The 23,873-nt window shown below is 39.6% G+C and overlaps 1 protein-coding gene across 1 annotated transcript in view; it reads left to right on the plus strand.

Annotated features, from left to right (window-relative positions):
* The window catches only part of zfpm2 (zinc finger protein, FOG family member 2), a 258,173-nt gene that overhangs the window by 150,954 nt on the left and 83,346 nt on the right, over positions 1-23,873 (plus strand). Inside the window, exon 5 of the mRNA XM_002931563.5 lies at positions 8,809-8,920. Within this exon, the coding sequence (XP_002931609.2) occupies positions 8,809-8,920 (112 nt within the window). The remainder of the gene's footprint in view (positions 1-8,808; positions 8,921-23,873) is intronic.

A 23,873-nucleotide genomic window follows, 5' to 3' on the forward strand; every position in this document is an offset into this window, starting at 1 on the left:
AATAAACATTCACCTCTACTATGCATTACTACCCTCTTTCCTACTCTGTTGTTGGTGAGTAGTAATGCAGTTCTAGAGGGCTGGGGCACCTGGGATCTTATATCTGACACCCTGGCAATTTCATGACAGTTAAGTACCCTATATGGACAAATTAGGACTCATAGAAGTCATCCTTTGTGACATTAGCCCTAGACAGATTGCCTTGTATTAAAAGGACAATCAGTTCAGTAATTCTTACTACAGGTATGGGACCTGTTATCCAGAATGCTTGGGACCTGGTGTTTTCCAGATAAGGGATATTTCCGTAATTTTGATCTCCATACCTTAAGTTTGCTAAAAACCACTTAAATATTGAATAAACCCAATAGGATTGTTTTGCCTTCAATAAGGATTAATTATATCTTAGTTGGGATCAAGTACAGGTACTGTTTTATTATTACAGAGAAAAGGGAATCATTTAACCATTAAATAAACCCAATAGGGCTGTTCTGCCCCCAATAAGGGGTAATTATATCTTAGTTGGGATCAAGTACAGGTACTGTTTTATTATTACAGAGAAAAGGGAATCATTTAACCATTAAATAAACCCAATAGGGCTGTTCTGCCCCCAATAAGGGGTAATTATATCTTAGTTGGGATCAAGTACAGATACTGTTTTATTATTACAGAGAAAAGGGAATCATTTAACCATTAAATAAACCCAATAGGACTGTTCTGCCCCCAATAAGGGGTAATTATATCTTAGTTGGGATCAAGTACAGGTACTGTTTTATTATTACAGAGAAAAGGGAATCATTTACATAGTTACATAGTTACATAGTTACATAGTTACATAGGGTTGAAAAAAGACCTGTGTCCATCAAGTTCAACCCATCCAAGTAAACCCAGCACACCTAACCCACACCTACCAATCTATACTCACATACATAAACTATAAATACAACCACTAGTACTAACTGTAGATATTAGTATCACAATAGCCTTGGATATTCTGATTGATCAAGAACTCATCCAGGCCCCTCTTAAAGGCATTAACAGAATCTGCCATTACCACATCACTAGGAAGGGCATTCCATAACCTCACTGCCCTCACCGTGAAAAACCACCTACGCTGCTTCAAATGGAAGCTCCGTTCCTCTAATCTAAAGGGGTGACCTCTGGTGCGTTGATTGTTTTTATGGGAAAAAAGAACATCCCCCAACTGCCTATAATCCCCTCTAATGTACTTGTACAGAGTAATCATGTCCCCTCGCAAGCGCCTCTTTTCCAGAGAAAACAACCCCAACCTCGACAGTCTAACCTCATAGCTTAAATCTTCCATCCCCTTAACCAGTTTAGTTGCACGTCTCTGCACTCTCTCCAGCTCATTAATATCCTTCTTAAGGACTGGAGCCCAAAACTGCACTGCATACTCAAGGTGAGGCCTTACCAGGGACCTATAAAGGGGCAAAATTATGTTCTCATCCCTTGAGTCAATGCCCTTTTTTATACAAGACAGCACTTTATTTGCTTTAGTAGCCACAGAATGACACTGCCTGGAATTAGACAACTTGTTATCAACAAAAACCCCTAGATCCTTCTCCATTAAGGAAACCCCCAACACACTACCATTCAGTAGATAGTTTGCGTTTATATTATTTCTACCAAAGTGCATAACTTTGCACTTATCAACATTGAACCTCATTTTCCAGTTTGCTGCCCAGTTATCTAATTTTGTCAAATCGCTCTGCAAAGCGGCAGCATCCTGCATGGAACTTATAGTTTTGCACAATTTAGTGTCATCAGCAAAAATAGAAACAATACTGTCTATGCCCACCTCCAGGTCATTAATAAACAAGTTAAACAGCAAAGGCCCAAGGACTGACCCCTGCGGTACTCCACTAACCACACTGGTCCAATTAGAAAATGTTCCATTTACAACCACTCTTTGTACTCTATCCTTCAGCCAGTTCTCTATCCAATTACAAATATTATGTTCTAGGCCAATATTCCTTAATTTGATCATTAACCTTCTGTGAGGTACTGTATCAAACGCTTTAGCAAAGTCCAAGTAGATGACATCAACTGCCATTCCAGCATCAAGGTTCCTACTCACCTCCTCATAAAAGGCAACTAAATTAGTCTGGCAAGATCTGTTACGCATAAAACCATGCTGGCACAAACTAATAGTATTGTGAACTGCAATGTATTCAAGTACCCTATCCCTTATTACCCCTTCCAAAAGTTTTCCTACTACTGATGTCAGACTAACAGGCCTATAGTTTTCAGGCTGAGAACGGGATCCCTTTTTAAATAACGGCACCACATTAGCAATCCGCCAGTCTCTTGGCACCATGCCAGACCTCAATGAATCCTGAAAAATTAAGTGAAGAGGTTTGGCAATCACAGCGCTCAGCTCATTTAATACCCTGGGATGAATCCCATCCGGCCCTGGACCTTTGTTTACCTTTACATGTTCAAGTCTCTTTTGAATTTCCTCCCGAGTGACCCATGCGTCAGTAGCTAAATTACTAGAACTGGGCATATTACAAGGGAAGCCTTCATTATCTGGCTCCTCAGATGTATAGACAGATGAAAAATAAGAGTTCAAAATTTCAGCTTTTTCCCCGTTTTCATCAACCAACGTACCCCCCCGTGATAATAAAGTTCCCACCCCTTCTTGCTTCATTTTTTTACTATTCACATAATTAAAAAATAATTTTGGATTCTTTTTACTCCTAGCAGCAATATCCCTTTCCATCTCTATTTTAGCTTGCCTGATAGCTTTTTTGCATGCTTTATTTGCTTCCTTGTACCTGATGAAAGTTTCTGCTGTCCCAGCTAACTTGAATGCCCTAAAAGCACGTTTTTTCTTACCAACCTCGACAATAACACTTTTATTCAGCCATAAAGGTTTCGCTTTGCGATGCCTCTCCTTGCTTACTAGGGGGATATACTGTTGCGTATACCTACAAAGCAATGTTTTAAAGATGTTCCATTTTCCTTCTGTGTCTAACCCCATGAAAAGCCTTTCCCAGTTGACACATTGCAGAGATGCCCTTATACTGGCAAAGTCTGCACGTCTAAAATTGAGTGTTTTAGTTACTCCCTTATAGCGCTGTCTCTGCAGCATTATCTCAAAGGAGACCATGTTGTGATCACTGTTCCCCAAATGCTCACCCACACAAATGTTAGAGATAAGTTCATTATTATTAGAAATCACCAGGTCCAAAATAGCGTCATTCCTAGTGGGTTCTTGAACTGCCTGAAATAAAAAGTTGTCATTTAGCATATTTACAAACCTACTAGCTGTTTCTGACTTAGCCACCCCATTACTCCAGTCAATGTCCGGATAATTAAAGTCCCCCATAACAACAACTTGACCCAGTTTTGAAGCCTCCTCCATTTGCAACAATAGCTGGGCCTCATCCCCCTCATCTATACGGGGTGGTTTATAACATACACCAATGATCATTTTCTTTGTGACCTTCAGCCCTACTGAAATTTCTACCCAAAGAGATTCGACGTTTTCATTGGTAATGTCTTTATTACATGGCTTTAAGTCTGACTTTACGTAAAGACAAACCCCTCCACCCTTTTTAATCTCTCTGTCCCTCCTAAAAAGTGTATACCCATTTAAATTCACAGCCCAGTCGCATTTATCATCCCACCAGGTCTCAGTGATACCTATTAAATCATAATTTTCAATACATGCAATAGCCTGCAGCTCCCCTAATTTACCCGACAAGCTACGCGCATTAGCCAGCATGCAGCGGAGATTATTACTTCTCCCTCTGATGTTTACATTAGCTAAGGGAGAATTAGAGCTAAGGCAATTATGAGACTGCTTTCCTTGTAACGGAAGCTCCTTATCTGATAAACTATATGCCCCCCTCACTCCTCCCCCACAACCCTTTGCTAGTCCCCCTACCCCGTCTACACTAATTTTCCCATGGAATTCTAGCTCACCCACCCCCCCCTTGTCTAGTTTAAACACTCCTCCAACCTCTTAACCATTCTCTCCCCTAGCACAGCAGACCCCCTTCCATTGAGGTGCAATCCGTCAGGGCTGTATAGATTGTACCCCAAGGAAAAGTCAGCCCAGTGCTCTAGGAACCCAAACCCTTCCTTCCTACACCAAGACTTTAGCCACGCATTTAGCTCCCTAAGCTCCCGCTGTCTCCCTAAACTTGCACGCGGCACCGGCAAAATTTCCGAAAAAATGACATTGGAGGACCTTTGCCTAATCTTAGAGCCTAGATCCCTGAACTCACTCTTTAAAGTCCCCCACCTACCGTTCATTTTGTCGTTAGTACCGATATGTACCAAGACAGCCGGGTCTTGCCCAGCCCCTCCCAATAATGTGTCAACCCGATCAACCACATGCCGAACCCTGGCACCAGGAAGACAGCAAACTGTCCGGTTGAAGCGATCCGCTTGACAGATTACCCTGTCCACTTTCCTAATGATCGAATCCCCTATAACCACCATCTGTTTAGGCCTAGCTCTGCTCTCCTCCCCACCACTACTAGTGAAACTGGTCTCCCGGCTGTTAGAGAGATCAGCCTCACCTAGAACCGCCAATCCAGAGTTCACACTCCCATCTTCTTCACACAATCTGGCAAATCTGTTGGGATGCGCAAACCCTGGAGCAGCCTCCCTTTTCCTTTTCCCCACACTAGATTTTCTAACTGTCACCCAGCTTACTGCCCTATCATCCTTTTGCTGCTCCCCTCCCCCCCTACTATCTGACCCCACTAGTTCTTGTTCAGTTAACAAGAGACCCCTCTCAAGATTGTTGATTGAACGCAGTGTTGCGACGTGTTCCTCTAGGACTCTAACGCGAGCCTCTAAAGTGGCAATTCGCTCACATCCACAACAGAGGTATGCACTTTGGAACTGTTGTTCCACAACTGCATACATGTGGCAGGCTGTGCACTGTGTCAGACCTTCAATGTTGCTACCACTCATTCTCCCAGTTACAAGAACAGTTAAACAAAAATAGGTGTAAGGACTTGTAGTAAATACCTTGTTTTACCTTATTTTTAACTCCCTTAGTGTTTAACTCCTGAGTTTATAACTCCACTTACAGAGCCCCCACTAACTCCTGAGTTTATAACTCCACTTACAGAGTCCCACTTAAAGAGCAATCACTTACAGAGCACCTACCACCAGAGCAAGCTCCACTGGAGTGCCTGTGGTTCTATTTATGCAGTCTGTAAAGGTGAACTAATCAAACCCCACCCTCCTCAAGCTGAGGGTAATTACAAGGGAATGTAACCTGCTGTAAGCCTATGGATCCCACAAACTTTGTAAATTAGCTCCAAAAACAACAATTACTTATGAAAAAAATAAATAAAACCCAACAGTAAAAAAACACAATGGTTTTGATAAAGTTAGTAAAGAATACTTATCCCTTTTTAGTTGAAATGAAAGCAAGTTGATTCAACCAGCCACCAGCCTGTTAGTAAGCAGCTCACTGGACTGCCTGTGGTTCTATTTATGCAGTCTGTAAAGGTGAACTAATCAAACCCCACCCTCCTCAAGCTGAGGGTAATTACAAGGGAATGTAACCTGCTGTAAGCCTATGGATCCCACAAACTTTGTAAATTAGCTCCAAAAACAACAATTACTTATGAAAAAAATAAATAAAACCCAACAGTAAAAAAACACAATGGTTTTGATAAAGTTAGTAAAGAATACTTATCCCTTTTTAGTTGAAATGAAAGCAAGTTGATTCAACCAGCCACCAGCCTGTTAATTTAACCATTAAATAAACCCAATAGGACTGTTCTGCCCCCAATAAGGGGTAATTATATCTTAGTTGGGATCAAGTACAGGTACTGTTTTATTATTACTGGGCAAAAGGAAATCATTTTCAATAATAAGAATTATCTACTTATAATGGAGTCTTTGGGTGATGGCCTTTCCGTAATTCAGAACTTTCTGGATAATGGGTTTCCGGATAATCAATCCCATACCTGTACTTGTATGTGGATATTTAAATATTGAGTTAACACAGTCCTACTGGAAAGGTCAGAGTAAGAGTAGATTATTTGTTTATCTGATGTACTTCCCAAATCTCCCCATGTAATTTAATGGGTCAGAAGTTTGTGTTAGTGACAATTGTACCCAAATGACATCCAGTACAGAAATCAACCTGTGTGTGGACACCATGCATCTTTCGTACCATAATGTTCAGTCATTGACCAAGACTGAGACCATTATTATTATTATTTATATTGGGTTAAATGCTCTGCCATGGTCTGTAGGCAATATTAGGGAAGACATAGAAGGCTTATTATTTTTTTTTTCACCTCAGAGAACAAGAAGAGCCCTATCTTACTTCCCTATGGCCTCTGTTTTTATGGTCTGAGGACTGCACATTGTAACTTTAACAATATTATTATTTCAGGCAGGATAAAACTGTACATCGTCATGCAGCAGAGATACAGAGGAAAAATTACATTATTCATTCAGAATAATTTCCTACTACAAAATAAATGTTGCAGCGGATAAGGTTTTGAAATGGATACCGATTCTCTAAATTCTTTCCTGTCTGTTTCAGGAAATAGTGAGATCCTGTTGATAATCAAGTACAATGTGCCTAAAGTTCACTTGCAAACACTGTTCTGTGCTGTGAAAGTCATCTGCATTCTCTTTATAATTCCCGGCCACTAGAGATTCCTCTAATCTGGGAGATCTGATCCCGTATCATTTGGAAATATCCTCAATAATAATTCAGCTATTCAGATCTGAGCAAACACTGTAACGTATTTGCCGCTTACAAAATGCTTTGCTGGTTCTTAAGGCCGTAGCTAAATGATTCGGGATCAGGGTAAGTTACACTGCAGGCAAGGGTATATATACACATATATAGAAAACCTTAATGAGGTTCATTATCCAGGAAAGTATACGTTAAGGAGCTTTTACTTACCAAGTACAGAGGGCAAAAGTGCAATTGTTAGACATGATTTGTCCTGTATTTGTCCTGTTTCACTTTGCCGAAAAATTTGCAAAACGGGGAAAATGATGTGCGTCTAAAAATTGTCGTTTTCAAAATAAGTTTGACACGCCACAATTCTTTGGATGATAGAGACAATTCCTTTTGACGCAAGAGACAATTCCTTTTGGCACAAGACAATTCTTTGGACACACGACAATACATTTGACGTGCAAGACAATTCTTTTTTGATGGCGACAATTCTTTTTGCAACAATTTTTGGACGCGCTGCAAATTTTGTTACCTGTTTCGGGAAAAAAATCCACCAATGGCGAAGTGCAGAAATTGTCCCTCGAATCCATGCCTGGCAATTTTTTTCAGCTATCACTAGTCATGTATTTTACCCACAATGTACAGTACATCAGAAGGGGCAGGATGAACCCAATGGCACTCAGGGTCGGACTGGGCCGCTGGGACACCGGGACCATATCCGGTGGGCCCCACACCTGATGCCTGTTTCTGCTCCCTCGGCCGCCGGTGTCCACCCTAGACGCGTTTCACTTATGCACACTCAAGGGAGGATGTCTGGAGGAGGCCCCTGCGGAGGGTTAGGCGGGGGCGTCGGAGGACAGAGCGCGGCGGGGAACGCGGCCCGCAGAGACTGGGGTGGTAGCCCAGGTGGGACCTGCACCCCCCAGTCTGACCCTGAAGGCACTTAATGCAAGGAGTGTTCTTATTATAAATCATCCTTAGAGACAGATTTATAAACGGTTGAATTCAGTTTTTTTACCACAATTTGAGTGCTTTTGAGTTTTTTTTAAAAAAAATGAAAAATCATTGAAAATGATGTGTAGACTACGATTTCTCTGCATTCAAGTTTGTTTTTTAATCAATTGCATGTTTTAGATTTGAGTTTTTTTAATAAATAAGTAAACATTGGAAAAAAGCGACATTTTAAAAACGTAAATTCTAAATATAATGAATATGTCTCTCTGTATCTGTGATGGTTATGTGTAAAGCAATTCTAAATCTAAAAGTTCAATTTCAAAACCCTACCTTTACTTGTTTACTTGTTAAAACATTGTGCCCTTCTGTAAGCGACCATGACAGTTTTTAGTTCCGCCAACTGCTTAAGGCTCTAATTAATACACATGAAATAATATTGTCTTCTTAGGCATCTCAGTGCTACGTGCTCAGGCACTCTGGTACTCAGGATTTTATTGGTGATTATCTTTATCCTTATTTTAAAGGAAAACTATACCCCCAGAATGAATACGTAACCAACAGGTAGTTTATATTATGTTACGTGGCCTATTAAATAATCTTACCAGACTGGAATATATATATCAGTAACTATTGTCCTTTTACACCCTTTCCCTTGAGCCACCATTTAGTGATGGGCTGTGTGCTCCCTCAGAGATCAGCTGACAGGAAGTGATGCAGCTCTAACTGTAACAGGAAGTAGTGTGGGAGCAAAAGGCAGAACTCTGTCCATTCATTGGCTGATGGGGCCTAGCATGTATGTGTGCCTTGGCTTGTTTGTGTGCACTGTAAATCCTATGATCCCAGGAGGCGGCCCTTAATTCTTAAAATGGCAGTTTTCTATTTAGGATTACCCAATAGCACATACTAATAAAAAAGTATATTTTTATGAAAATGGTTTATTTAGATGAAGCAGGGTTTTACATATGAGAATGTTTATACAATATATTTTTATAGAGGGCTACATTGTTTGGGGGGATAGTTTTCCTTTAAATTAGAGCTACCTCCTTTTAAGAACTATGGGAGGCACATTGGCACAGTTTGACAGATAGTTTAGATACCTTTTAATTGTTCATTGACTGTATCCATAAGCAGTATGTTTGTTATCTTTATTTTTTGTGCAGAAGACAAAGCCTCCTGTTCCAGTTTCCCTGACAGATGGTCCAAAATGGCTGCTCGATGTGACTTGGCAGGGTACAGAAGACAACAAGAACAATTGCATCGTGTACAACAAAGGTAAACTCTGACTGATGCTATTTCCCTATCCCTGTGTCAGCAATTAATTGGAGTAAAATGCCGGGCACTTTGTCACACCACAAGTTATACAGCAGGAAGAGCTCATTGAGATCTGCCCAGTATGTTCTGCCAGCCTGGCAAGAGCTACAGTGGCCGGAGTTGTAACCTGAAATAAATATTACTTCTGATGTTATAGGTATACAGTACATTTGCTTTATTCCCCAAGGTTCTATAAAGGTATTACTGGTTCTTCATAGGTTTATTGTAGATAACAAACCTACTCTTCTTAGGTTTCAACCCTTCAGTCACCCTAGTGTTTGGGCAACCCTGGTCTGGCTGCTTCTTTCTCTTGATTCTGCCCAATATGTGTATAAGAAGGAAGTAATGTAGAATTTAGGGTAATGCACTCCCCATTCTTTACACTTTCTGGAATCAGAACACGCCAACACATCAGGCCCAATAATGGCTTCCCTTAGGACTTATGATTAACTCAGGCAGGGCAATAAAGCTGGCCAGTCTGGATTATGGAGTCTGTAATCTGAAATTGCACCCTGTAGTTCTGTGTGGAGGCCTTCAAGCTTTTTTAACTGGAAAATCCGAACAGGAGGTTCTTCTCTTACATTAAATAATGAATGCTCCTCCTGCCGGCCATCTATCTTATGGACCAAACTAATTCCAGCCTTGCGACTGCCCTTAATGCAGCTAGTATTTTTCCCACCTCTTTAGGGTAATTGCTCTGATTTTCAGAAACGGTATTTCTCCCATATCGGCCATGTCTGTCGGTCCACTTTCCTCTTGGAGAACTTCCACAACTCTGCTTCCTCTTATACCCATGCTCATTGCTATCAGCTACACAGTTGTAGGTGTCCCTGACTTGAAACAATTGAAGGGGTTATGCAATAAAGGGCACTATGTATTTACTGGTCACCTGTCTAAAATCTTATTGGTTGCTATGAGTTTTCATAGTTTTATTCCATTAGTCTTCATGGACTTATAAATGAAAATAACCTCCCCAAAACCTCTAAAACCACAAACTAAATAAAGATTGTTGCAATTTGCCCAGGACAACTCTCATTGACTTCTACATGAACTTGACAGTTTTTAGATGGCAAAGTTTTATATTAGTGGTTTTTGAGGTTTTAACACTCAACAAATCCTGAAAAATGTGTGTTTTTGGACATGGAAAAATAACGAATGTTGGTAAATGCCCCCTTAGGAATAGATTTCTCAAAAAGTGAGTTAGAGCTCAATACATAAAAACTTACATTCTGCTCATTCCTATGGGGTTTTTTAGAATCGTATTTATCAATGGGTGAAAGTTAGAGTTCAGTGTTTGATAAATACGATAGGAATGAATAGAAAGTGGGTGAATTTTTTTGTGGTAAACTCTAGGTCAGGGTGTAAGCAAGCTTTACTATACCTACGTGAGTCCCTCATGATGAACTCTTAGCCATGGATTTGAATAACATTGATGAGGATTTTGTACAGGTATCGGACCCCTTATCCGGAAACCCGTTATCCAGAAAGCTCCGAATTACGGAAAGCCTGTCTCCCATAGACTCCATTTTAATCAAATAATTCAGAATTTTTAAACTGATTCCCTTTTTCTCTGTAATAATAAAACAGTACCTGTACTTGATCCCAACTAAGATATAATTACCCCTTATTGGGGCAGAACAGCCCTATTGGGTTTATTTAATGGTTAAATGATTCCCTTTTCTCTGTAATAATAAAACAGTACCTGTACTTGATCCCAACTAAGATATAATTACCCCTTATTGGGGGCAGAACAGCCCTATTGGGTTTATTTCATGGTTAAATGATTCCCTTTTCTCTGTAATAATAAAACAGTGCCTGTACTTGATCCCAACTAAGATATAATTACCCCTTATTGGGGCAGAACAGCCCTATTGGGTTTATTTCATGGTTAAATGATTCCCTTTTCTCTGTAATAATAAAACAGTACCTGTACTTGATCCCAACTAAGATATAATTACCCCTTATTGGGGGCAGAACAGCCCTATTGGGTTTATTTCATGGTTAAATGATTCCCTTTTCTCTGTAATAATAAAACAGTGCCTGTACTTGATCCCAACTAAGATATAATTACCCCTTATTGGGGGCAGAACAGCCCTATTGGGTTTATTTCATGGTTAAATGATTCCCTTTTCTCTGTAATAATAAAACAGTACCTGTACTTGATCCCAACTAAGATATAATTACCCCTTATTGGGGGCAGAACAGCGCTATTGGGTTTATTTAATGGTTAAATGATTCCCTTTTCTCTGTAATAATAAAACAGTACCTTGTAATTGATCCCAACTAAAGTATAAATAATCCTTATTGGATGCAAAACAATCCTATTGGGTTTAATTAATGTTTTATTGATTTTTTTAGTAGATTTAAGGTATGGAGATCCAAATTACGGAAAGACCCCTTATCCGGAATACCCTTGGTCCCGAGCATTCTGGATAATGGGTCCTATACCCGTAGTTGATACAGAATGCGCAGTGATTTTACTAACATTCTTATGAGTTTCATTTCCAGCCAAATACACACACTGAGATGAAATAAGAATTTATTTCTTTTTTGCGAGGCAACCTTGTAAATGCTGTACAAAAAAAACCAAAAAACCCAAGATTTTAGGCAAACAAGCCTTCATATCATCCTATTTACATCCAAAACATTCATCGGAACATCAAAGGCAAAGGCAAACTTACTAGAAACAATTACAACGTGTTCGTTTAATCATTACATTTTTACATTCAGAAATAGATTTCTTTTAACCTTCACAAGCCTTTGAAAATGGCAGATGACATAGAAAATAAATAATTGGAAAGTATCTATTTGCATTTAAATCATACATGTCTGGAACTCGAAAAATTTCATTTCGCTGGGTAAGAATGAACCCCATAGACGCTCTTTACCAGTCAGTGTCTTCAAAGCCAGTGTGGCTGGTCAGGTTACTGCTGGGGCAACTGGAACTTACATTAATGGCTTGGGAGGTAAATAATGAGTCTGGCTTGAAGGGAATCTAAACCCAAAAAATGGTGTAAACTTACTCTTGTTCCTCCGAGCTCTTTACAATTTACATTATTTTTCTTTTTTATGTGGTTTCTGAGATATTAACATAGTTTTAAGAAGTGTTATGCAGTTAGGCAGGCTTTAGCTCAGCAGCTTTTTGAAGGCCCAGAGTGTCAGTGACCTTAACTATCTTACATTTTCTACGCATTTCCTGTATTCAGTTAAGTCTTGACTCTCAGCTGAGTCAAAAGCCTGAAATTAGCAGTCTAAAATTGCAAATACCACTAACAATAAAAAAAAAAATCAATGTAAATTCATGCCTCCCAACTGTCCCAATTTTCGCAGGACAGTCCCTCTTTTAACAGCTCAACCCGCAGTCCCGTATTCTTACTGAAAAGTCCCTCATTTCCCTTTGATTTCCTGCACTGAACGCTATAAAAAGATACAGACTGAATTAAAAAGTAGCTTTTGGCAGAGAGCCCAGAAATCTTAACAAGCTTCACCTGCACTTAGATACAATGTTTCTCAGACTTAATTAAATAAGTAGGCTTTTGGCAGAGAATTAACAAGTTAACAAGCCACACCTACATTGAGATAGAATTGTAACTAATAAGCTAAACAGGCCTCTTGGGGGAACTGGGGGTGCAGTTGCGTCAAAAAAGCACAGGGGACAAAAAAAAAAAACACGGACGACCAAAAAAGACGTGGGCAACAAAAAAGCCGCGGGCGACAAATAAATCTTGCCGTCTTGCGAATTTTATGGCGAAGCGAAACGGATTCGGTCATCACTAAGTGACACATAAAACAACCCCAAAACCACCAGAAATGTGTTTAAACTTTAAATAACCTGCCAAATGTAGTAAAATGGGAGTGGTATTTAGGGGGTGTGGCCGCAAAAATGGACGTGGTCAAAAAATTTTGCTGCACTATGCACACCATTTCTTTTTTCGCTTTTTCCATTATTCAAATGTTGGGAGGTATGTACATTGCAAAAGTGCTCAGAGAAGCACCTTGAGTAAGGTTACATCAACTCATTGTTTGGGTTTACATCCCCTTTAACACAATTTTGATTATTTATTTTTATTATTCCGTCAAAGTTAGAAAGGTGGCTCTGCATTTTCAGGGAAATGCCTTATGTTATGTTGTCCATGTCAGATATCAGTTGTTTTCTTCAGTTCCTTTTGTTGATTCCACTTAGGAATACAAGATAGAATGGGTAGTAATGAAGCCAGACAGATAACTACATCAGATCTTAAATCTAGTTGACTCTGTGGTCCAAGTAGCTCAATATGACTTGAGGTCTATGGGCCTGGAAGCCATGTGACTTGATATGGATTCCTTATCCTGTGTTACCAGCGAAGGCCACTTTTCTCTCGCTGGAGAAAATAAAGGTCCCCATACACCTTCAGATCCGCTCGCTTGGCGATGTCACCAAGCGAGCGGATCTTCTCCCGATATCCCCCACCTACAGGTGGCTGATATTGGGAGAATCCAAACGATCGAATTAGAATGACAGGTGTAGGCAAAGTTGGTCCGGGGACCACAACAATGAGCCGATGTGGTCCCCGATCCGACTAGATTTTTTAACCTGCCCGATCGATATCTGCCCAATTTCAGGCCGGATATCGGTCAGGCAGGCCCGTCGGTAGTGCCCATACAAGGCCCGATTAGCTGCCGAATCAGTTTAAGGGACCGATATCAGCAGCTAGAATCGGCCCGTGTATGGGGACCTTTAGACAGTACTAGTATTCATTTCATGTATTTGTGGCGTGGGGATTGGTCCAATTACTGATGTGATTGGTCATAGTCTGAGCTTAGTGATGTCACTCTGAAAGTTTTGATTACAAAAAATTATAATGTGCCCTGTGTTGTAAACTGTTCAACTATTGATGTTGAAACACCCCAAGTGCAAAGCATCAAAGCTCTTTTGTGCCCAATTTCTAGTTGGTCTACTGGGTTCTGATTATTTTCCTAAGGCAGAAGATCCCAACATCAACATATGAGGCTATCTAAGGAAGAGTGAAGATCTGACTGCTAGTTAGGGTCTGATTTTGGTTGGATGCTGCATTCTAGTTGTATTGGCAGAGCTATGGTGAAGCAGTCATGTCTTTATAGATTCTTGACCTTGTTATGAGCAATGGAGGCCTCACCAAAATGGATCCTATAGGGTTGCTGCAGCCCCCTGACACACTGATTGTAAGGTTAATTTAGGAGCGATCGGGGAAGGGGGTTGGACGGTTGGGGGGCTTGAGAGACTGCAGCAGGGGCCATTGAGGTGGGCCCTGCACCCCCCACACTGGATGGAGCTTGTGTAGAAGGAAAATTAAAGTACAAATATATACATATATATGTAATTTCAGGTCAGAAGAATAAACAGAATACATTCAGATTATTAATCGTAGAACAGGAGCAAATGCATGTTGTGTTATTCAAGAACAAAGGTGTTTGTGGGGAGAAATGTAATTATCTAGGTTTTTCTCATTACATGTATGGTTACCTGCGTTTAGAAGCATTATTAAACCAGGGTGCCGGGACAAATATTTAGCATGGGGAATTATAAATTCATAAGACGATTAAGTTAGCTAGTTAAGAAATTCCAATATTGCGTTTTAAATGACTTCAGGATATGGTAGGTACTAAGGTTATTATCTGTTATCAGGAATACAGCGGGATTGTACGACTGGATAATAACTAAACAACTGACACAATGTAAAATTACATTATCAGTGTGTTAAAACAAAATTGTGCCCTAAAGGAGTCGACATGCCAGCTCAGAGCCGCAATGTAATTATCCTTAACTCTGATAATTAAAATACAACGGAGATCAACAGAATCATTTTCATTAAGAAAATTATTAATGATGGTGGTATAGCGGTAATTGATTGCAGCACACCGCAGGATAACTCCATGCCACAAAAATCAACACGTTTAGAGGGGAGAATGGCATAGTAAATAAATCAGTTATTTAGAAAAAGAAACACTATCTTGGTGTTAAAAATTGTCTTAGTAAACAGCGTACAGGTATGGGATCCGGCATCCTATTATCCTATTATCAGGAGAGCTCTAAAATACACAGTGTCCTATAGAGTCCTGTTATAAGAACGACGGTTCACAATAAATAGATTTATATGGGTAAAGATATTAGTTCTGACCCAGCCAGATGCCAATAGAATGCTCAAAGACAAATTAGATAACCAGTACAGGTATCGGACCCCTTATCTGGAAGCCCATTATAAAAAGGTCTGAAATACGGAAAGGCCATCTCCCATAGACTCCATTTTAATCAAATAATTCATATTTTTAAAAATGAATTCCTTTTTCTCTGTAATAATAAAACAGTACCTGTACTTGATCCCAACTAAGATATAATTACCCCTTATTGGGGGCAAAACAGCCCTATTGGGTTTATTTAATGGTTAAATGATTCCTTTTTCTCTGTAATAATAAAACAGAACCTGTACTTGATCCCAACAAAGATATAATTACCCCTTATTGGGGCAGAACAGCCCTATTGGGTTTATTTAATGGTTAAATGATTCCCTTTTCTCTGTAATAATAAAACAGTACCTGTACTTGATCCCAACTAAGATATAATTACCCCTTATTGGGGGCAGAACAGCCCTATTGGGTTTATTTAATGGTTAAATGATTCCCTTTTCTCTGTAATAATAAAACAGTACCTGTACTTGATCCCAATTAAGATATAATTACCCCTTATTGGGGGCAGAACAGCCCTATTGGGTTTATTTAATGGTTAAATGATTCCCTTTTCTCTGTAATAATAAAACAGTACCTGTACTTGATCCCAACTGAGATATCATTAATCCTTATTGGAGCCAAAACAACCCTATTGGGTTTAATTACTGTTTAAATAATTTTATTAGCAGATGTAAGATAGGAGATCTGAATTACGGAAAGACCCCTTGCCCCTTATATATTTATACATAGTTATCAGCAGAGCAAAAGTTTTTGGCTGCAGGGGTCAGTGACCCCCATTTGAAAGAGGCGGAAAAATAATAATTCAAAAAAATATAAAAAATAAATAAAGACCAACTAATAAGATACTTAGAAATGGACATTCTATGACATATTTAAAGTTAACTTAAAGGTGAACCACCCCTTTAATACATGTAGGAGGTGATAAGGCAACCATAACAGTGGAGGTCAGTTTCAGTCTTGCACAATCCGCCATTGTTACAGTTCTGTAGTAATACCTACACTGAAATCTTCATTCACGTTAATGCTTCTCTTTGTGATAAATTCAAAAGGGACCTCAGCATTGAAAGAATACAATCTCTGTAACTGAAACTGTATCTTTCAAGTTTTAATTTTTTGCATTTCATAAGTGTTAAATCTCTAATGTGTTCACTGATTGCTTCTGGCCTCCCCCCAAATCTTCCGGCTCCTCGCCAACTCACGCCTAACCCCACATAGTATAAAGATTCCGCTGCGTGCTATTATGGTTAAAGTGTCAGCCCTAGCAGGCGGTTCAGCTAACACCTAAGCAGTGGAGAGGAAAGTACAAACATCTTATCGCTCGGGGTATGAGAAATGAAAACACTGGCCATTTCAGATAAATTATGAACGCCATCTAATCTCGCCCGTGTCTTAGATTTGCAACTTTATGTAAACATAGATGGCTAGATATTTGTCCAGCATCGAGACAAGATAAACCACTGAAAAAGCACAGGAAGAAAGAAATATATAAAAATAACACTCTTGACAAAAACAAGCATCACTCACTAACAGGAATTGACTGCTATGCCCTAACCTTCAACTCTGAAACTATGATGAACTAATGTGGTGGATCTGTTAGCTGGGGAAAATAGTCAGAAATGTTGGAACGGATGCATCTGAGACAGACAGGAGAGAACTGGGTCCAGAGCCAGGCTAAATGGAACAGGGAGAGGGTACTCTTAAAGGAACAGGAAAAATACTGCACTAATTGCTGTCTATGCACAAGTTGGAAGGGTAATGATGGTTAACTTTTTGGTAGCTACTTATAATAGGATTAGGCCAACATGGGTGAGGTTATTTGTCTTTTTATGCCTGACTTCCAAGTGTCGTTCAATTGAATTATATCTAATTTGCCCAGTTATTGGCCAAACAGCTTGATCAATGTGGCCAATATGATGTCATCACCAGGTCTTCCCAGGTCTGCTCTGATCTGATGTTGTCATATACCTCACAATGTAAAGAGGTTGGGTATTCATTTGTTACCAACTTGACCTGGAAACAATGAGCCATTGGGCTAAAGGTGGAAGGGTGAATTCCCTGGGCCTTGCACTGGCTGGGGCAGGTAGTCAGAGCAGAACAAGATGGTCAGGTTAATTACAATATCCAAGAAATTTCTTGAGTTCCCAAAATGTCGCAGGCCTTTTCCTGTGTTGGTCCCAGTGATACATCTTCCATCTTGTAGGATGAGGAAAATCAACTTATAATAATTAATTAATGATACATGTGTCAATATGCTCTACTTGCACTTCCATTCGCTCTTGGCTGCCTTCCTCTTGCCTTGTTCCAAATGTTATGCATTTAGTTTTTTGTTCCACAGCTCTCCAGTTTGGAATTTCAGCAGTTATCTGGTTGCTTGGATCCAATTGACCTTAGTAACCAGGGAGTAGTTTGAGAGAGTGACTGATAAGAAAGATAAGTAATAAAAAGTAACAATAACAATAAAATTGTTGCCTCATAGAGCAATAGTTTTTGGCTGCCGGGGTCAGTGACCCCCATTTGAAAGCTGGAAAGAGTCAGAAAAAGAATTTGCCCAGTTATCGGCCAAACAGCTTGATCAATGTGGCCAATATGATGTCATCACCAGGTCTGCTATGATCTGATGTTGTCAAATACCTCACAATGTAAAGAGGTTGGGTATTCATTTGTTACCAACTTGGAAACAATGAGCCTTTGGGCTAAAAGTGGAAGGGTGAATTCCCTGGGCCTTGCACTGACTGGGGCAGGTAGTCATAGCAGAGCAAGATGGTCATAGTAGTGCATAATGGTTGGAGAAAGGTGGGTTTTGGTTGTATTTCAACCATAGCAGAAGGTAGGAACTAGTACTTTATAGAAATAATGTAACAAAATTGGCAGTATCTTGCCCATCAACGGTATTTATGATCACTAGTGGTAATATATGTTAATAAGTTTGGGTATGAGATATAATTCTCTCTCATAGGGCCCTTATCCAGTTATTGGCCTAGGCGCCCAATGATTGAATGAGCCTTATCTGACCAACCAGCTAAGCAAACATGTAAGGCAAGATCAGCTGGGCCAACCCTGTCCTACATGTCCCTGTAACCAACCTTGCTATTGCAAACATTTAAACTAAAGCGTCAAGGTCGTTGTGACTTTAGGAGTGTTGTCTGTCTATTTTTATAGATCCCATCTTATTAATATAAATGAATTTTGTGATCTTTTTAAAGTCATAAGAGCACATATCCCCACCTGTAGATGGTTAGACTCTTATACAATTCCTTCTGCAACGAAGATTTCCGGAGATGAATCAATACCTAATGGATTTGTGGCCATAATTTATATTTGAAGAATATTTTTGTTTAAATTCTAATACCGCCCTCCCATTATACGGAGCAGTCCCAGAGTGGCCGATATCATTAAGAAGCCAATGTTATTAAAGTTTTTGTCATAACTAGACGTGGGTCAGAGCTATGGAAAGTGGATTCATTCCTATAAATGAGACTTCTAGACGCGCAGAAGAGAAAATGGAAAGTGCCGAATTCCTCAGAGATCCCGCTCAATCCTTTCATTGAAGTGATATATCTTCTGTTGGCCCAGTCTTTATTACTATATAATCTACTTGGGAATACTTTGGGTATTATAATTTAATTCCTAAATCTTCTTTTTAGTTATTTCAAATATATATTGTTATTAGGCATAATACAATAGTTGATAATGGGTCTGGTCCAATCACCGATTTGGAGTCAGGAAGGATTTTTTCCCTTTTTTTACGACCAGTTAAAGGCAATTTACATACATTTTTCCCTTAATCTAGAAGTTAGGTAGGATTTAATATGGGAAAACTTTGAGGATATGTCTTTCTTTTAACCTCAGTTACTACTAGGGATGCACCAAACCCACTTTTTTGGGTTCGGCCGAACCTCTGAACCCACCCAGCAGGATTTGGCCTAATCTGAATCATAATTAGCATCTGCTGATTAGGATTGGAAGGGGGTTAAAAATCGTGCGCGATGAAAATTTTTTCACTGCAGATTTAACCCTTTCCAAATTCTAATTAGCATATGCTAATTTATGCTAATTCGGATTCGGTTCACAGATCCAGCCAAAACCGAATCCTTAAAAAAACGCTGGGATTCAGCAGAATCCCGAACCAAATCCAGGATTAGGTGCATCCCTAGTTACTGCATGTTATCTATGTCATGTTCTTCCCACAATGCACCTTCAACTTGTTCTATTCCATCTTCTGCTGTAAGAAACAGGATTTAGCACTGTCTATATGGGGTCCAGACATTTGCCGCTGGCTGCTAATAGCTGATTGGGAAAGCACATGAGTGGGTTGGAATGTCCCTTTGGGTGCCCTTTACCATCATGCCATTCTCTAGGTGCAGTTAGGAGCAGCTGTGGGTGCAAGGTATACTAGGACCTTGTACTAAGGCTTGCATTGTCAACGAGGGTGCTACCAAAATGAGGGCACAGAGTAGTGCAAAGTGTATGGCAAGCTAATGGGCCCCTAGGTTTGTAAATTAACCCTTAAGTTTTTAACTTGTTTTCTTTATATGGACAGAACAGTTTATATAGGGAGATCACAGAGAAGTCCCAAGACTATTGTAATGTCAGGTTGATCTATCCTTTATAAAATATGCTGTATAGGCAACAGGAAAAAAACATACCTGCTGTTCCAGAATTCAGAATTTGCCGTTTCAAGAGTCACTTGGGGCTGAACATTTGATCAGAACCCCCTAACTCCTAAATAAGGCTGCACATGTATTAAAAAACACAGCCATAAGTTACCTTGATGTAGTTTATGGAATATCCAGGACAATAATAGTATATACTCTTCTGGCTGGAACTCCATTACCTAAACCTCTGTGCTATACATACACATAGTACAGCATTGCTGCCTTTGGAAGTTCTCAAAGAACTGTAAATACTGTAGGGAAATGTTACAGGAACTGTGCCCTATACACTCTTTAAAATAACCTATTGTTTTTTTGTATTTATAAATGTAAAAATGGCAGGGGTATGGTGCAAAGTGCAAAAAACAAGTGCACGCTGCCATGTTTTTTACATTTTTCAACATGTCCTGTTGTCTGCACCCTTGTGCACAACTCTGGAGCCTTGTGCTCTACCGCTGCACCTTCCACTGAATATTTAATCTGGCAAGAAATGCAGAGTTTAGCTATACGTTGAATGCAATCTGTGGATTCTGGCAAATGCCAGAGGGGCTGCTGTAAAATGCCATAGACAGTCACTATTTATTGGGCTGGTGGGGGCTGTTTGGGTCTCTGTGTATTGAAATGCCAGGGACTATTTTGGCTCCCAGTCCAGACCTGATGGGAAGACAATATCAGAAACTCATTAAAACTCCCTTCAAATGAATATTCCCAGAGTTTGTGTTCAGTAAAGAACATTTTCATTTCTAATGCCTTGCCCAAGTCTATGTACAACCTTTTCCCTTTAAAAGAGAAGGAAAGACATTTTGCTACCTAGAATTCTATATTTATTCTGCAGAAAGCATTGCCATACCTGAGTAAAGAGCCCTAGAAGCTTTCTCCGTTTGCTTAAGACAACAGCTGCCATTTTAAATAGCTTCCTGTTTGCCGTCTAGCTGTTATAGCTGAGATCATACATTCTTAAGGGAGGGGGGAGGAAGTTCTTAGTATTCTTATTGGAGGGGGAGCAGGAGAGGGGAGAGAACTGCGCAGACTCTGGCCCCGCAATTAAGGATTTTTCTGAGAGAGAAAGCCAGATGCCCGAACAACATGTTTACAAAAAAAGAAGACAATAAATTCTGTGTTTCTTTTGACAGAGGACTCAGTGCAGCGTTTCTGTGAGTGCTTATGGCTGTATTTACATAGACCTTTCTGATAAAGCTTACTAAGCTTTTACCTTTCCTTCTCCTTTAAAAAGCATTGGGCTTTCCTATTCTTATGAGAATTACGATAACAAGCAGACCCACCAACATTTACACATGATTAAAATGAGCTCAGTGGCGTACGGCGGCTTCTTATAAGCAGGGAACGGTTTCATTAGAGCCAGTTCCAAGTGTATTTTCCCTGTTTCTTTTAATACCTGTGGGGCACTGTGATATTTTTCTGTAGCCGGACTAAAGTTGAGTCCACGGGAGACCTAAAGCATAAAGCCTGCAATGTTAAAGGAAAGCTACAAGGATCAGCTTTGAGGCGAGGTTTCAAGCTTTGTCATCACGCTTGAAGAATTTTCCGTTTAATGTACTGTAATGCAGTATTCAATGGGGACAAGTTTAATTGAGTTTTACACAACCCAGTTGGGAGTAACGCTGCAAGGTAGGTGATGTCGGCGTGTTTAATCTTCCACTCCGGAGAGGCTTGTTGACGAAGTGGTTCTTTCTCTTTGTGAGGGGAAAAAAAAAAAGAAGCAAGAGAAATGATACATCCGTGGATAAAACCAATTGGCAACCCCCAAAGGAACGAGGGCGATAAGGCAAATCCAGCACTTGTAAGAAATAAAAGAATCCAACAGTTCATTTAAATGAGAAACAACGTGTGTGATTGAGTAGGCAAAGGGGGCCGAGGCGAGAGGAACGAGGCTGACACATGCGAGAGCGGACGCAGAAGGAAATATTTCAGCTTATTGAGACATCACATAGAAATAGCCTTAAATAGATATAGACAGGGGTGTCTGCCGTGCAGCCCTATATGTGTCTGTATGTCAAACTACAAATGCCACCCCTTGAGCAGAAGGCAGGTTTTGGGAGCTGACACTTGTGCAGTTGACGAACATGGATTAAAAGACAATAAATAGAAGGGAACATATTGAATTAATACTCAACTGAATATATTAAAGGGGCCACATACACTCTGAATAACACTCTGTATTGGGATGGGGGTTTTATTTTCCATTCATTATTGACCCTAGGTCAGAAATGTTAACTGCGACCCCCATGTTCCTTTTTTCCCTACAAGCAGAGGCTGAGTAATACAATGAATGAGGATGCAGAACCCAAGGAGGGGGTCTGTTAATCCATAGCAACCAATCACCATCTTGTGGTTTTAAAAAGCAAACAGCTCGTTGGTTGCTATGGGTTACTACACTTGACACCTCTTACATTAGGGGCTCCTAGACATTACTCTTGAGGGGGTGCTATTAGTGATGTTATTCATATGTAATGGGACAGATACTACTAATTTAGAACCTACAGACGGACAGATGTCGATGTTGACATTTATACGTGGCTCAAAAAATTTGGCAAGGAAGAACCAGTGCCAGCAACAAAGCTTCTATCCAAATAAATGGAAAGAAATGTGGCAACTGACAGTCAAAAGGGTAATGGGAATTATCATTTATTACCAAATTTAAGCTATTTTTTTTAAATAAACCCATAGAATGTGAGTGACAGGTCAACATTTGATTTTGCTGCACTTTACTTCATATTGCTAGCCCCAGCTTCTTATTCTAAGGGGGGTAATGTAATAAAAGTGGCAACATTTGCATCTAGTCTTGGAACCCATAGAAACCAATTAACAAGTAGCATTTCTGTTACTTGTTCGAAAGCAAAGTTAGATAGATAGATAGATAGATAGATAGATAGATAGATAGAAAGATAGATGATAGATAGATAGATAGATAGATAGATAGATAGATGATAGATAGATGATAGATAGATGATAGATAGATAGATAGATAGATAGATAGATAGATAGATAGATAGATAGAAAGATAGATGATAGATAGATAGATGATAGATGATAGATAGATAGATAGATAGATAGATAGATAGATAGATAGATGATAGATAGATAGATAGATAGATAGATGATAGATAGATGATAGATAGATGATAGATAGATAGATAGATAGATAGATAGATAGATAGATAGATAGATAGATAGATCGATCGATAGATAGATGATAGATAGATAGATAGATAGATAGATAGATGATAGATAGATAGATAGATGATAGATAGATGATAGATAGATAGATAGATAGATAGATAGATAGATAGATAGATAGATAGATCGATAGATAGATGATAGATAGATAGATAGATAGATAGATAGATATATAGATAGATAGATAGATGATAGATAGATAGATAGATAGATAGATAGATAGATAGGTTGCAGGTTACTAGACCTGGTGCAAATGTAGTGATCCCTTACTTTAAGTTAGTGGATCTTGAGAGCCATGGTTTTTTTTTGACATTTCCAGCCAGACAGTGAGTTACCCCCAATCCTGGGTCTGGAGTGACCAACTTTGATCCAGTGGCATTGTGTAGTAGTTCAAGGGGTCTACAAATGTAACATAAATGACCAGACTGATTAACCATTGCTGTGTGTAGGCAATTAATGAAATCAGGGCAAATGAGGGCATGCCATGCCTTTGCCAGTCCAGTTAGCCTAGCCAATGTGATCATTGCTTTTACATTCTGTAACAGTCTTATGCATGGTGTACTGTAATACCTACAGATGAAGAACTGGCTACGCCAACTGATTTCTTCACATTTCCCAAAAAGTTAGATGGGTCAGAACCTTGAATCAAATGACCCCATTAGAATCCAGCCCAGAATATGTAACTGGGATTCCTTGAGGAATCATGTAAGCTCGCCAGAGCTCCATCTGTATGTTAGTAAATCAGCCCCCTCGTCTACAAGAACCCACTGAACACACAGGCCTATACAAAGGGCAGATAATTGACTCGCTGCTGTTTGAATGATGTTCTTTTTCACTTCCCTCCATTATATACAGCTTCA

Source organism: Xenopus tropicalis, chromosome 6, assembly GCF_000004195.4.
Source record: "Xenopus tropicalis strain Nigerian chromosome 6, UCB_Xtro_10.0, whole genome shotgun sequence".
In the NCBI taxonomy this organism is placed as follows: Eukaryota; Metazoa; Chordata; class Amphibia; order Anura; family Pipidae; genus Xenopus; species Xenopus tropicalis.